The following is a 15,118-nucleotide window of genomic DNA, read 5'->3' on the forward strand; positions in this document are numbered from 1 at the left end:
GGCGATGGAGAAGAGGCTCAGGGCAGAGTCATGGCAGACTCTCTGGGTTCACATCCAGCTCCACTAGAACCAGCCGTGTGTCCTGGACCCATCATTTAACCTGTGCCTCCTTAGCTCCATCTGTGAGCCAAGGTTGACATCAGTCAGCTTCTGTATCCAAGACTTAATAGACAGTGCTCAAAATACAGCCTCACATACAGTGTGCACTGTGTTAGCTGGTTTTATTTTGTTTTGTTTTGTTTTGTTTTGTTTTTTTAAACAAGGCACATCGTCATGATTAAAAGCAAAAGAACAAAACCGTTTTTGAGACCAGAATGCTGACAAATGCTGTAAAAAAAAAGTCAATAATAGTCACTTGATTAAGATATGGAGGTGTCAACCTGGGGCCTTAGCCATCATCCTGAGGCTCACAGGCTTAGCAATTCAGTTGCTACCTGGAGTTTTAAAACCTCAAAAATGAACACGTGAGGTTTCAGAAATGTGAACCATAGTGAACATACCTTGGCATCAGCTTCCCAACACTGATGGAGCAGCTCAGCAAAGCTTCTGGGGCAGCTGCTTGGAATGGTTAATCTCTGCAACAAAGGAGGAAAACAGAAGAAAAAAACACGGGTTTACTCCTCCAGACAAGAAAATGACCTTCGGTGGATCGTCAAAGAGTTAACTTAGAAGCTTAAACAAGACACAGAATTTAAAGCATCCACAGATTAATATTAATATATGACAGAAGAATTCATGTTCTGATCTGCCCTGCTGATCTCCCAAGGCTCCGGCTTTCCCAAGTGGAAATCTTGGTAGATGGAAAAGTCAGGTTCATCGTGACAAATGCAGCGGAACAATCACAGCTACAGCGGGAGAGGGGCAAGCTGGGGCCTAACGCTGTATTTAAAACCACAAATTTATTACTGCGCTTTTATAGCAACTTAAGATCTGTGCACACCAGCCAGGTAACTAGGAAACAAATTGAGTTTTGGCAGTAGGTGTGAGGCTCTGAAACCATCTTTGGCACAGAAGATCACTCTGCATTTTCTCACTGGTAATTCTGAATGTGCCATTCAGAGAGCACGATTCATTTGGCTTTACCTCTGGTCACACCTGTGAATTGAACCGGACTTGATACAAAACAAATTGACTTGTGAGGATCAATCCTACTCACACATCCTACCGTTCTGGTTCTCATAGAATATGACATGCCCCTATCTCGAGGAGGAATTTTTGTTTTAAAAGGCTTAACGGTCCGGCCAATAACTCATCAACAACAGAATGGCCTGGCATGTTTGAGGCACTGAGTCTGAGTTTGAGGGATCCTCAACACTGTAAAGACAAATGCCATCTTTCATATATGGCAAAGTGTCATATAATCAGGAATTCTCTTGCAAGCCACCAAATCTCAAGTGATCCGTGTGTATTTATGCAGGTCAAATAAACAAAATGAAGTTTGTAATTTTCTGGACTTAGCATCTAACTAAATTACAGATAAACAGAAAAAAATTTTTTAACAGTTTCCAAATACACCAGACTTCTCAAGAGTACAACACCCGAACACAAGAAATCAAAGGAGACTGGTTTTACATTATTCACAACTAACTATGATTTCTAAGTACTGTCACTAGCAACAAGGCTGGTCATAGAACCAAGTCACTAACACAGCTTACCTCTACCTGGCTGTATTTGCAGCCATTCAATGTCATTTACCCACAAGGCTAAGCACCTTAAATTGTCTCATCATCTTATCTAGTGAGGTTATGCCTAGCCCATGCTTTCTGTAGTATTTTCATTTATTCTCCATTTATTCTCCACATTCCATGGCTTCGCTGGCTTGAAGCATGTTGCATGTGGGCAAGTTGAGGTTTTCTGGTTTGCTTTTCAGCGGAGCCAGGGTTGTCAAAGCAGTTGTTGTAGAGAGAGCACTCGGGTTGGAGACACATCCGTGGCAGAGCAACAGGCACTCACGAAGCACTGGGCTGCGTCCCCAGTGCTCAGGGTGTGCGTGGGTGGGTGGGTGCATGGGTGGGTGTTGAGGAGTAAAGAACTGTGAAGCTAAGCACTAAGGTGTAAGTCCCTAAAACTGTCTGCCAAGGATATTTTACAAATAGAAAATTTAAAACCAAAGTTGGCTGGATTTGGGTGAAGTTATACAGAGACCTAAAAAAAAAAAAAGATGTCTGGGCAAGAAAACTGATAGTCTATACATCACGTTACATTATATCACATTGCATTAGAGTTGATATAATGGAGATAGTAAATAAGCAAGCTCTCCAAATTCAGGCTACGCCAGGCCTTGGAAACTCCTAGTCTTTTGACATCCCAGAGGAGAACAATGTTTTCAACTCTTACTTTAGTATATTGCGAACTGCACATTTTTGATGGAGATTTAAGGAAAGTCAGCTGTTTGTTTAAAAGGCAGAAGATGACTGGGAGTGAGAATGAGTAAAGACACACTACAGTTGCACGCATGCAGCTGCGTGTGTACTCCATATAACTGAACAGAAGGTTCAGAGGGATGCACTGCAGCACAGCCTTGTCTGTTCACCCATGAAGCGATGTCAACAGGCTGAAGGCCCTGTTGTCCTTTTTTCTCACTGGGAAACCTTAGATACAACATTTCAAACATTACACAAAGAGAAAAGTAATCTTAAATATCTAATGTTGTCAAGTAGTAATCACAGACTCAGATACTTTTATGTAAGGGATTTCTTTACTGCATTAAAAAGGTACTTTAAAATAGAATCTGAAGCATATATGTTCTGATTACAGAACTTTAATGCATTCCTGGTGCATCCAAACACATGGAAATGGCCACATCTTGGTGCTACGTGGCAACACTATTTACTGCTTAAATATTTTAGAACAAAGAGTTCACAAGTAGAGTATCTCCCAATAACTAAGCTAGGTAGGGTATTATTTTTAAAAACTACTTTTGCATCATTTCATATGTAAGATGCAAAAAATTGTTGGTTTTATCATTCTAAAGTTAAAGAGTAGTATATTAAATTTAAGTTTAAAACTTTAGTGCTACGTTTTATTTAGTGTGTGTGTGTGTATGTGTAAGTACACACCTGTGCTGTGGTGTGCATGTGGAAAGGAGAAGACACTTTAAGAAAGTTAGTTCTCTCTTCCCACCATGTGGGTCCTGGGGATTAAACTCAGGTCATCAGGCTTGGTGACAGGTGCCTTTGCCTGCTGAGCCATCTTACTGGTCCCAGTAATAATTGAAGTGTCATGAAGATTTTTTTTAATATTAATTAATTTGCTATTTACAAAGAAGCACATTTATATAAGAATCCAAGTGTTTATAAAAGTAGAAATTATATTCTAGGATATTCTGTAGAAATTATACTCTAGAACATTCTGAAGGCCCACTGATTTTTATGGAAATAAAAGAAAAAAAGTAAATACATGTATCTCTTGTATTTAAAAAGTTCCTAGTAATGCCCTCTTAAGTTACTGCTTTCTGTGCAGATTCACTGTTCCCTTCGAAAGGTGTAACAGGGTTTATGGATCCATTTTCAATAGAGGCTAAAGTCAGAAGTGATTACTTTAAAGCCTTACTCTGTAGGAGCTGAGAGCAAAGGTCCTTAGATACAGTGTTAGAAGGAATGACCTCGCTGGGTGGTGGTGGTGCACGCCTTTAATCCCAGCACTTGGGAGGCAGAGGCAGGCAGATTTCTGAGTTCGAGGCCAGCCTGGTCTACAGAGTGAGTTCCAGGACAGCCAGGGCTGCACAGAGAAACCCTGTCTCAAAAAACAAAACAAACAAAACAAACAAACAAACAAAGCGTGACCTCTCTGTAAGTTCAGCTGTGTGGAGCTAGAGATTATAGAGAGACCCCCACCTGGTCTAAGAGTCCTGGCCCTATCCTAACTGGCTGGTATGGATGCCACTGCAGCCATACATAAGGCATTAGCAGTGGGAAGCTGGGTGAGCACTTTTACATACTCCTAGGAGTCCATAATTATTTCAAAATAAAAATCTGTTTTTTTTTTTTAGTTTACTCTACTAATTGGATTTAGATGTTACAGAATGACTAGATAGGTCACGTTAACAATTTCCCCTTGGCAGTTTAAACATATCATTCTTAGTTAAATGAAGACTGCCGGAAATATGGAAGCCTTTCTCCAACCCAATAACTAGAGGTATTTAACAGTAAAGACAAATGAAATATTGGAAGTTGAAGAGGCTTTACGAGTTAGGCTTCTCGAAGTGAACTCACTCTCTGGGAATCGCTTTGAGACTATGTGAACAGAAACTGGTTGGGAATCAGTGCCTCTAACATGGCAAAAGGAAGACGCCTTCTTGAATGGTGACACTGCAAATCCCACTAAGGCTTAATTTCAACATTCTTCCCCCCACAAGTAGGTACTGTGCAGAACGAAGAGTAGATAATTATCTTTAAGTCAAGCAGTTGTACTCTGATTCACTGGCAAGCTGAACTCATGTCACCGTGTGGGTTCTCTCAACTTCCTACTTCTTAGTGACCAGCTCAGGAAGTCCTTGAGCTGCTCATCACAGCACACCACAATATGTCCCACTGGCTCTAGGGCCAGGAGATGGCTGCCTTGTGTGTGATGTTAAGTTCTGAGGGGTGTTGGTGGGAGCGTCCCAACCCTTAGGCTGGATGGAAGTCACATCATTCTCTTTGGCTTTAAAAATGCTGGATTGCAACCTACTCTGTCTTTCTCTAGATAAAGTATTACTGCTAAATACGAATTATTCTGTCAACTCTGGAGGATCTGGGTGGCTTTCTAAAGCCCTTTCCTGGCCCATCCCATGTGGTGCAGAGATTGCATAGAGTTACCCTGCTTCTGGGTCAGTAGAAGGTCAGAGCTGTCTTCACTTAGACTTGTAAACCTGAACTAAGCACCCAACCACCTCACTGGCAAAAGATATAGAACAGAAACAAGTGGGTCATGTAAAATGATCAGTTATCCCATGTGAGGTCTTACTGAACAGTGCATGGAAAATTACTATTGTCTAATTAAAACCTAGCAGCTCTCATGGAGCAATGAGTGAGGCCCGGTCTTACAAGGAAGTTCTTTTCATCTCTCATGCTGGGCAGCCCTCTCCCATCAAATTCAGCCACTACCACGCGCCTCCAGTCCTCAATGAGTCGAGAGGACAAATGAGTTCGGTAGCTCTGGGTTAACGGGATCCAGGAGACAGAATCTTGGTTTCTTCTGGTCAACAGCAGCTTTCTGATTAACCTGGCTTGTTCTATACTCACACGGGGGTGGGGCAGGTCAATCCAGTTCTGTTAAAGCGCTAAAAGGGACTCTCTTTAGACAGTCTCCACGTGGAGATTATCTTACTTTAAGGTTACACTCGGCCTTTGTACACGGAAATGAAAATGAGGAAGTTCTGGGAAATAAGTGGTTTTGCCTTGCAAAGGCGAGTGTGCACGGCCACCGCGCCGCCCACGTTCTCCTAGTGCTGTGAGGTTGGAGGCTTGGCCCTTATGCTGAGAGATTTCCATGGCTGTGCATTTCAGTGGCAATTTGAAACCTTTCAAAATGTAGTTGCTCTCTTTGATATGGATGTGCCATGTTCTCTGAAGTAGGCTCATAGGTCCAACGAGCTGAAAGCCTCAATTTGTGGGAAGAAGAAAAGCGAGGCCGGGGACACAGCACACACGGTGTTTACGCCACTGAAGTTCCTTTGAAATGGAACGACTCTGCATGAAGAAGCCAGCGCTCTCGCCACCGCCTCGCCGATTCCAGTGAGGAGCTCATCTTCAATGTAGTGCTCAACGTAGGTGGCAAAACTGTAATTTTTTCCCCTTTTTGAAACTATTTTTTCTTCTTTTATTTTTGAAATTCTCATCTAAGCGACAGTTTCTTGTACTATAGTGACTCCTGCTGGGAGAGGTAAGTTGAAGTAGCTGAAGGTCTCTTACAGATATATCAACTCCCGGCCAGTAAAAAAGATGTCCTAAACGCAGGAGATGCAGTTAAACTGTTCCCCTACCTTGGACGCAATGGCTTCTTTCATCACTAAGAACAAACCCCCAGGTTTTACAATTGAGACTGAGAAACTAGTACAGTACTTGTACAATTTTTGATCTACGGCGTCACGACGTGAAGCTGCAACAATTAGATGTAAAGGGTCCATTCATGAGGAATAACATCACTCTGACCCTTTGTGTTGGCTCCTACTGCTAATCTTTCCATAAGCGTGAACTTACTTTCAATTTGAAGAAGATGAAAAAGTCTTTTGCAAAACCCCAATACTGTTTTCTGATCTATGCACCTGAATGGAGAAACGGAGTCTTACCTCGTTTTTTTCCACTACGAGCCAAGCTACTTGTAATCCTTCCAAACCTTTAAAGGGGACCTCCCTTGTTAGCATCTCCCAGAGAACCTAGGACAAAAAGAAAATGGAATTTTTATTCTGGTACTTTATATTGGTATATTGCTGAAAATGTAGCTAGCACTTAATTGTATCCAGTTATTACATGTAGCCAACCGTCTGTAGAAACTTTCACAATATATGTATATATTCATATACAGGACTTCTACCATATATTATATACTTTTACGTTCTTTGTATATAAAGAAAAAAATTGTTTAAGAAATTGGAGTGTCTACACTTAAAATTTTGTATTAGGGATTAAACTTGATCTTAGGACTCCCCAGTATTTTCACATATTTTCCTACAGACTAGGTTTTGTATTTTGTTAGAGAACAGTCTTTATGCCTTGAATCTCAGATACATTTATTTTTTATTAGATAGCAACCAGGAATTCAACACAGTTTTTAAAGGTTCATTTAAACAAACAAACAAACAAACAAACAACAAAGTCCCCAGTTCAAATCATTAGCAAACTCATCGACCCCATACTGATAGATATCTGTGAAATTATAACATTTAGATATTGTGATTTGAACAAATTTCAGAATGAGTCATTCTAAGGGATCCATTCCTACATAATATATTATGTCATATTCTGAAATATAGTGCACATTTAATAAACATATAAGCTGACTGTGTGCATGAATGAATCTATGCATCCAACTTTGACCTTGTAAAAGTCAAGCTAAGTGTGGCAATGACCATCAACAGAAATGAAACTCGTTCTAGGATGGTGGGTGTGGTTTCTCTTTAAACACTGAGAAGTGGAGATTTGAACACCCATTTGCTTTCTCTTTTTATTCAAATAGGCATCCAAAAATTGGTTTTGAGACAAGGGACTGGCTATGTTGCTCAGGCTAGCCTTGAACTCATGATACTCTTCTTGCCTTAGCCTCCCAAGTGCTAAAATTACAGGCATGTGTCACCATGCCAGCCTCATATCCCAAGACATAGCCTACCAGTACTTTGCAAAGCACAAAAGCAATTCTAACTTTGTTAATAATCATAATTTGACGAGCACTATAATTTATTGAGGGCCTAATGTGCTCCAAATCCCCGTTTCTTCTGTTGCCTTGTTCATCATCAAGTAAGTCCTCTGATATCATCTTCACTGTATAGGTAAGAATAACCGTGTTTAGGAAAGTCAGATGAACTTGCCTACATACAGCCAGCTACCAAACAGGTCAGCGGGGATACAAACTGCTCTCTTACTTGGAGGCTGTGTTCTCATCCCACGTAATTCAAGGGATGGGGAATCTCCATTGATGGAGAGAACACAACAGGCTCTGCTGCAGGTACAGAGCTGAGGCAGATTCGGGGCGACAACTCTGCTCCCCCTTGCTGCAAACTCAAAAGCCTATTTTTAATACAAGTCTAGATGGAAGGCAAGGCTCTACTTGAGTAAGTCTTGTAAGCCTTAAACTGTATAGTCATGATATCCTCAGCCAGCCTGCTGTCTTGTTCAAGTCATAGCATGTTAAATGAATGCTGGCGAACACAAAGATAATTAGCAAGAAAATCAGGGAAATTGGCAGATGCTCCTCAAGCAGGAGAGGGAAAAAAAAATTCCCCGAAGCCTCTTTGGGCTTTTAATCAAGTGTGTAAGGTACTTCTTCAGAAGAGCTACTGAATAATTCTATTTGAGTCACACAAGTGATTAGGAAAGGTAAGGGGCACCCCAGAAGGGGATGACGCTAGTGCTGGCTGTAGGGGAGGGAGGGGAAGAGTCAGCACAGGAATGCAGTCACCTGGCCACCCTGCCTGTGCAGGGGAGAGGCAGCACTAGGCTGAGCAGGAAATGAGGTCCCTCAATTTCCTGTGATCATCACTCTCTGTTAGTGCTGGGGACAGAAGGGGACAGAGGATGAAGAGTGGAGAAATGGAAATAAGAAAGCAGTTTCAAATGCTTCAGCCTCACAAACACTCAGGTGAACAACTCAGGCCTCCTTTTTTCTAAGTTTGGGGACAAGCACAACAGGCACACAGGTGTGTGGTGCCCACATGTAAAACCTGCCTGGAGTCTACAGAGTAAACTGTAGCTCCCAGGACTCTGAGGCAATAACATTGGAAAGGTATTTAGTCTTCACTCTTTTAGACCAAAATGTTTGGCTGGAAAATATCAAAAGTGTAATCAATGAAGAGGTGTGACCCTGAAACATCTGGACTGTGTTATTCCATGTGTCTCTGAATAGCTAAGGTAGCCAAAGGAGGTGGCTTGAGGGATTTAAAACTGTGGGGACAGAGGTGCACATTGCCAGAAGCCTCAGGTTATGGGACCCAAACAAGGTCTTCTATTTGGTTCCGCTATCAGCACCTCCCTAATTCCCCTTAAGACCCTAGATTTGGGAATGTACCCAAACAAATGCAGAACAAGCTAGGGGTGGCTGTTTATTTTTTTTTTAAATACATTCAATAAAAATGGCATTTGGCACAATGCGTAAGTTTTTTAAGGAAGTCACTTGGAGGTCTAAAAATACATTAAGCTGATGCCTTAAAATTCCCATTCCAAGGATGCAGGCCAAACACTGCTGTGATCTTTCACCTTAAAAATATTTTCCAACTCATTGTATATTGAGACGTCCTCCCAGTTAAGCTGCACTCACAAGGAAAATTTCTATTTTCAGTTTACAGAACAGAAACTTGGACGCGGCTGTGTATTTCTGCTTTTTCTCTCACAAACAATAGGAAGCCATCACCTGAGTCAGGCTGGTTCTGGAACAGCGCTCTAGACAAGCTGCAGAGGCTGCCTCCTAAGCTCCCTCTGTTGAAGCTGGCCTTGGCTGGAAGCTCCTAGGACAGTAACCCTTCCGCACTGCCACTGGAAAGCTTTGTTTGTGGAGGGTGACGAGCCGTGTACTCTTACAAGGCTGCCTGTTCAGTGATCTGCACCCTTCTTCTTAGCAGATCATCTACTAAGGATGTACAAACATCTGGTAAAATGGAGAAAGGACAACTGGCTGACTAGCTCTGTTGCTCTGCATAGCAACAAGATGTGTCTTTGAAGGCAGCAGGAGACTAGTTAGTTTTGCCACGTGTTCAGATAAAACTCAAGTCTATCAAGTAGAGAAAGACTAAAAATAAAATGAGGCCTTGGGGGTTTTTTTTTGGAGGGGGGTGAGGTTTTTTTTGATGGCCATGTTCTCTTAGTTGTGGACTATGGCATGTTTTACATCCCTTTGGAAGGGACTCCACGATTCTGTATAACTATATTCTTAGGTTGGCGACACTTTTGAAGCTTGAGGATCACAAATGTCTATACCTAACATGGCCTCAATTGGAACAACTATGCAGTCTCTTTCTCTGATGCCCAACCTACTGGGAACTCATAACCAATTTTGGCTTTTTGCTTGTATAAATGGTTGTTTAAAACAAAAGGTTCTGGAGAGCAAGGCTTGTATTCTCCCTTTCACTGATGGTGCTTATTTAGAAAGGACAGTGTTCAACATCATCCCGAATTCTTATCGTGAAATCAGCACGAACAAACTTCTCTGAGGTTCTGCTGACAGAGTTCTCGTGTGAAGCAAGCTAGCATTCTCAAACTTCCCTCAAAGAGAAACTAATGGTAGATGATTTTATAATTATTTATTTTATGCAGGACATGCATGATGTAGTCAGACGTGAGAGAGAATGTGTTCTCTTCGACCATGTGGGTCTTTCTAGGGATTAAACTCAGCTCGTCAGGCTTGCTAGAAAATATTTTTACCCACACTAAACCATTTGTCAGGCCCATGCTGGCTTTGTTGTTGTTTTGAGATTTTTATTTATTTTTATTTTCTGTTAAGTTTCCTTGAATGTCTGTCTGACACAAGTGTAGTGTATGCAGAGGCCAGAAGAGGGTGCCAGATCCTAGAGACTGGAGTTACAGTTATGAGCCCCAATGTGGGTGCTGGGAACTGAACTGAGGTCCTCTGGGGGAGCAGCCATTTCTTCAAGCCCTTTTAAGGAGACAATGAAACATTTCTATTTCTGCCACTCAAGGGCAGAAAAGGCTCTTTCATGAATCCTGAATTGAGACTGATATAGTCAGGGGACTGGAGAGCTGGGTTCTGAGCCACACCTGATGTGTGGTGTAGAGTAGTCCTGGCAGTGTGGATTTGTTTTGGGAAATGACTTGTTTAGTGTCTGTTATATCACGTTCCTGGGCAGCAGAATGGCCCATGTCTTTAATACCAGAGGCTAGGTGAGAGCAGATCTCTGCGTGAGTTCCAGGCAGCCCTGACTTGCATAGAAAATTCCAGGTCAGCCAGGGCTACAGAGTGAGCTCTTGTCTTAAAAACAAATCAAAACAAAACTCTGTTCCCAGCGAGAAAGCCATACAGGGCTGAGCAAAGTCAGGGGTGGGACACATGTCACTGAAGGCCTCACGTGTGCATGCATAGAGATCCCTCTCTCAAAAGCAGCACACAGTCCCTGGAGTGAAAGGTTTTTATAAACAAATGGAAAACCTACAGCTTCAGGAAGAAAGATCCAGGCAGCACTTAAAAAAGTGCTCAGAGAATTGACAGATTTAAAGACACAGGAGTGATCCTTAGTATTAGGAGTCATGGTCAGCAGCTATGGTTCCAGGGGAAAAGGCATTAATTCTTGGTTACAGGTACCAAGAGGGCACTATCTATGGAAAGGCAGACTGTTGCATTTCCCACGAAGTCCCAGGTATCTGGAAGCTTTTGAAAGAAAGTGGTATGGAGTTTATTTTCATAAATCCAATAATATTGAAACTAAAAGTTCATCCTATATACAACTCAGAGCTATGACTTTAGGTCAAAAATCTCAAATAGGGAAATTCCAAGACTTGGGGAGAACTGTCAAAGCACAAATCATACACAGGCTTCTGGAACAGGAGACAAGCCAGAGAGCCCGTCCAGCTACGTGAGAACACTTGGTGTATGAGTCGCTACCCTTCTATACACCTCTACATGCAGGGAGAGCTGGCAAAAGACCCACGTGCTCAGCCATGTCGCTGCCTCCCCAAAACTTCTTCTTCCATGGGAGGCTCGGTAGAGTATGGCATCTGTTCAACAGAATGAAATGAGGTTCTGGTACCATCAAACATGCTATTTAAATTTAAATTTAAATCAGCTCATGTTTGTGTCCAGCCCAGAGCTAACTCAGTAGGCAAACATTTTCTCTCAAGTAAAGGACCATAAATTGGCAAGAGAAGACAAAGAAGTTTAAGTTTTTTCTTTCTGTAGTGCTGGGGGTTGAATCCAGGGCCTTGTATCTGCCAGGCAGACGGTCCACTGTGCGGCCTAGCCTGAGCACAAAAATTGTAATAAACCCCGTTTTCAGAATTTTCAGATAAGTGTATGATGATTACACTGTAATGACGTAGAACACAGCCTGGGAAGCCAGTCTTCTCTGGGATTATTATTTTGTTTTCCCCTTTATATCAGGGAGGAATGTTTCCTTGCTGTCAGTGATAATGCAGTTTCCATTCTTAGAAACATTCAGAATTAAGGGGAATTAGATACTTACAGCTGATACTACTGTTATCGTCTAACTACTCTAAAATCCTAGACTTTAGCCAAAAATATACAATCCATTCTTGACATTGTTTTCAATAGCCATCAGAATCCTCCTGTGCATGAGAGGTGCCAGGGTTTAGGAAGCACTGGCCCATGGGAAAAGCCCCACACATAAGGAGGCCAGCTCAAGTGTGGACTGAAGAGGGAAAGGGGTGTGCGGAGGGGGTGTGAGCTGTTGTTTACAGTGCTAGTGTCCTTTTTGCTAGGTAATGTGTAAAAGTGGAGGTGGCGTACATGGCACAGAGGGCGCTAAGAGCCAGAGACTCAGAATCCCCCGTGATGCTCTGGGTCTTTTAATGGATATACAACACTTTAGGGGGAAAAAAAAACTTCAAACAAGAAGCCACAAAGGATTCCTTCCTGTAGAAGGAAATGCCTTACCAGAGGCTTCTTCCTCTCTAACGATCCTTCCTTAGCTGGCTCCTCCCTTGATTCCACTCCTCCCGCCTGCCGTCATCCCGTCCGCTTTAACCCCTCAACTTCACCATTTGTTTTCATAGCATCTGCAGCGGACCTGGGCAAGGCTATCTGGTCTAACTACACGTTCTTTTGTAGTTTTGGAAATGGACAAGTTTAGCTTGCTCGGCAGCTCCTGGCCGTCAGACACCATGTGGGCGTCTATTACAAGCAAGCATATTCCAAGAGATTCACAAGATCAGGGAACTGCACGACTGCTGTTCTACGCTCATATTTCCACGCAGCACACGGCATTCCTGGCAGGCCTCGCTCTCGTCAGCCTCTGTATTATTTTCTTCTTGGAAGTAGTGATGGTTCTTCTTGTTGCAGGACGGATTAGCTCAGTCGTAAGTGACCAAAGCACACACGTGACAGCTAGAAAGCCCCTCCTTAATGCCTCCACTGTAGATGGCCCTCCCTGTCTCAGGCACAAGCAGGTTAAACTGTGGTCACTTTCTTCTCTAAGCTGCTGGCCCTTCCTTCCTATGTCCTTTGGTAAACGAGAAATGAGAAACGTACTCACCACACCATAGGAATACGTGTCACAGGTCTCAGACACAGGGAGACTCTGGATAACTTCTGGAGCCATCCATGGGAAAGTTCCAACCAAGGACATGTGTGTTGTGTGGTTATGGAACCGAGAGGCACCAAAGTCACAGATCTGAGGACACAGGAATCAACGTCAACTTTCTACCCAGTACTGATGGGAGACTGTTAATCACAAAGCCATCATCAGAAATGGATAACCCTCTTCAAATGAAAACAAAAACAAAAACAAAAACAAAAAAACAAAAAACAACCCAGTCCTACCTTCAGCACTCCGTCAGCAGCGATAACAACTGGAAGAAAATGGAGAGAAATTATGATAATCATTTCTGTTTGAATTGTTTTGGCAGCAAAAAAAAGTACCGCATCATGTTTCTAACTTTGAAACCACTACATTTCTAACGTCACAATATAAGCTGGGTGTGGTAGTGTGTACCCAGAGGCTGAGGCAGGAGGACTACCACGAGTTTGAGGCAAGCCTGGGCTATATAGCAGGAACTAAACCTGTCAGGGATACGTAAGAAGACCCTGTTCCAAACGCACACATTTGTATAAAGCAGGCATCTTAACCAAATGCACACATTTGTATAAAGCAGGCATCTTAACCAAATGCACACATTTGTATAAAGCAGGTATTTTAAAAGCCATTTTGAGCAGCACCTCATGGAATTAAGCTTTTTCAAAGTTATCTGCCTTATAGGAAGAACTCTCCAATTCAGTAAATATTTTCATTTTATGTTTTATGATATAAAATTCTGTCTCTGTCTCTCTCTGTGTCTATTTCTCTCTCTGTGTCTATTTCTCTGTCTGTCTGTCTGTCTGTCTGTCTGTCTATCTCTGTCTCTCTCTCTCTGTCTCTGTGTATGAGTAATGCCTGTTGTGTGGGTGTTCTTCCCAGTTGAAGACTAATTTGCTGAAAGGTGGAAACAACACTCGCTCACTTATTCATGCACCCACGTGCTTGACAACAATGTTGCTGAGCACCTGCTGGAGTCAAAGGTCACCGCTGCCTCTTCTCTCCTTTCATGAAGTCTGCAGTCCATCAGACAGACCATCAAACATCCACAATGAGGTGGGGGTAAATTGTATGATGAGAGAAAGAGTTAATAAAGAACCAACCAAGAGGAACATTTAAGCCATCCTGGGGAGGTTGGATGAGGTTTCTGGCAGGAATGGATGCTCATACTGAGACGTGATGACAGGAAGAGGGAAGTCTGGGAGGGCAAGCAGTTTCACCTATGAAACACTCAGGTGCAGGGGCAAAGGCACAGCCATTCTGGAAGGCAGAAGCCAAGCCAGGAAGAGGCCTTGTAAAAAATGAGAGGCCACAAAGAATGTGATATGGAAGAATGACAGGAGGGAGACTTCGGGGGCTGACGGCCAGCATCACAGCATAGAACAAGAGGCAAGGAGCGGGCCATGCATTTGAGTGGCTGTGGTCCCGGAGAGACATGGTGCTGTCAGTGATGGTCTGTGAGGAAGAATGGGAGACTAGTGGGCTGAACTGAAGCATCTAGGCTGGATCAGGGGGATTGAGGAGCAGCCGGAGGAGGGGGAAGGCTCAAAGATAAAATCCTGAAACCTCTGGCTTAGGCAGCTGACACTGCAGAAAAGATAGGAGTGGCTTTTTAAGGCAGGAGGGAGAAGATGAAAATGTCAGGTTGGACAGAAGACATTAAGCCCATGTAAAATATCTGTACAGTCTGTAATAAACAGGTTCGAAGCTGACACTAGCTTAGGAGCGTTGCTATGAAAGCTTAGGAGTGTTGCTACGCAAGGAGGACTTTTATGGGTGTGGGAAGGTCAGAGAGAAGGCCAAGGACAGAGGCCCCGAGAGGGTTTCCGGGATTTGTGTAGTGAGGCACTCGGTGCCTTGAGCATGGTAAATCATCAGTACAGCAGATGTTACTAGTGATTTTGGTAACAGGAGAAAATATCCTGTGTGATCTAATACATATAAATAGTCTCAAAGTAAATGTGGAATGGCAAGAAATGAGCTTCATACTTTTTCAAATAAAAATGCGAATAAATATTACTGTTGTATTCAGTTGTTCTTAGAATAGCTCCCTATTCCTTTTTCCTGACATAATATTAGCAAGTGCTCATTTAAAACAAAATAACAATAAGAAACTTAATATGGGGGCTGGAGAGACGGTTCAGTGGGTACAGAAGCACTTGTCACAAGAGCCTGGTGTCCCAAGATAGATCCAGAGACCCATATAAAGATGGAAGGAGACAACTG

At 42.7% G+C, this 15,118-nt stretch overlaps 1 protein-coding gene across 3 annotated transcripts in view; it reads right to left on the bottom strand.

Moving 5' to 3' along the window:
* The window catches only part of Map3k20 (mitogen-activated protein kinase kinase kinase 20), a 158,206-nt gene that overhangs the window by 62,146 nt on the left and 80,942 nt on the right, over positions 1-15,118 (bottom strand). For all 3 annotated transcript variants that reach the window (XM_028762878.1, XM_028762879.1, XM_028762880.1), the window contains exons 6-9: positions 13,141-13,169; positions 12,854-12,991; positions 6,272-6,358; positions 501-575 (exon numbers count right to left, since the gene is read on the bottom strand). In XM_028762878.1, coding sequence (XP_028618711.1) covers positions 501-575; positions 6,272-6,358; positions 12,854-12,991; positions 13,141-13,169 — 329 coding nt within the window. The remainder of the gene's footprint in view (positions 1-500; positions 576-6,271; positions 6,359-12,853; positions 12,992-13,140; positions 13,170-15,118) is intronic.

Source organism: Grammomys surdaster, unplaced genomic scaffold (assembly GCF_004785775.1).
Source record: "Grammomys surdaster isolate TR1022 unplaced genomic scaffold, NIH_TR_1.0 136, whole genome shotgun sequence".
Taxonomy (NCBI): Eukaryota; Metazoa; Chordata; class Mammalia; order Rodentia; family Muridae; genus Grammomys; species Grammomys surdaster.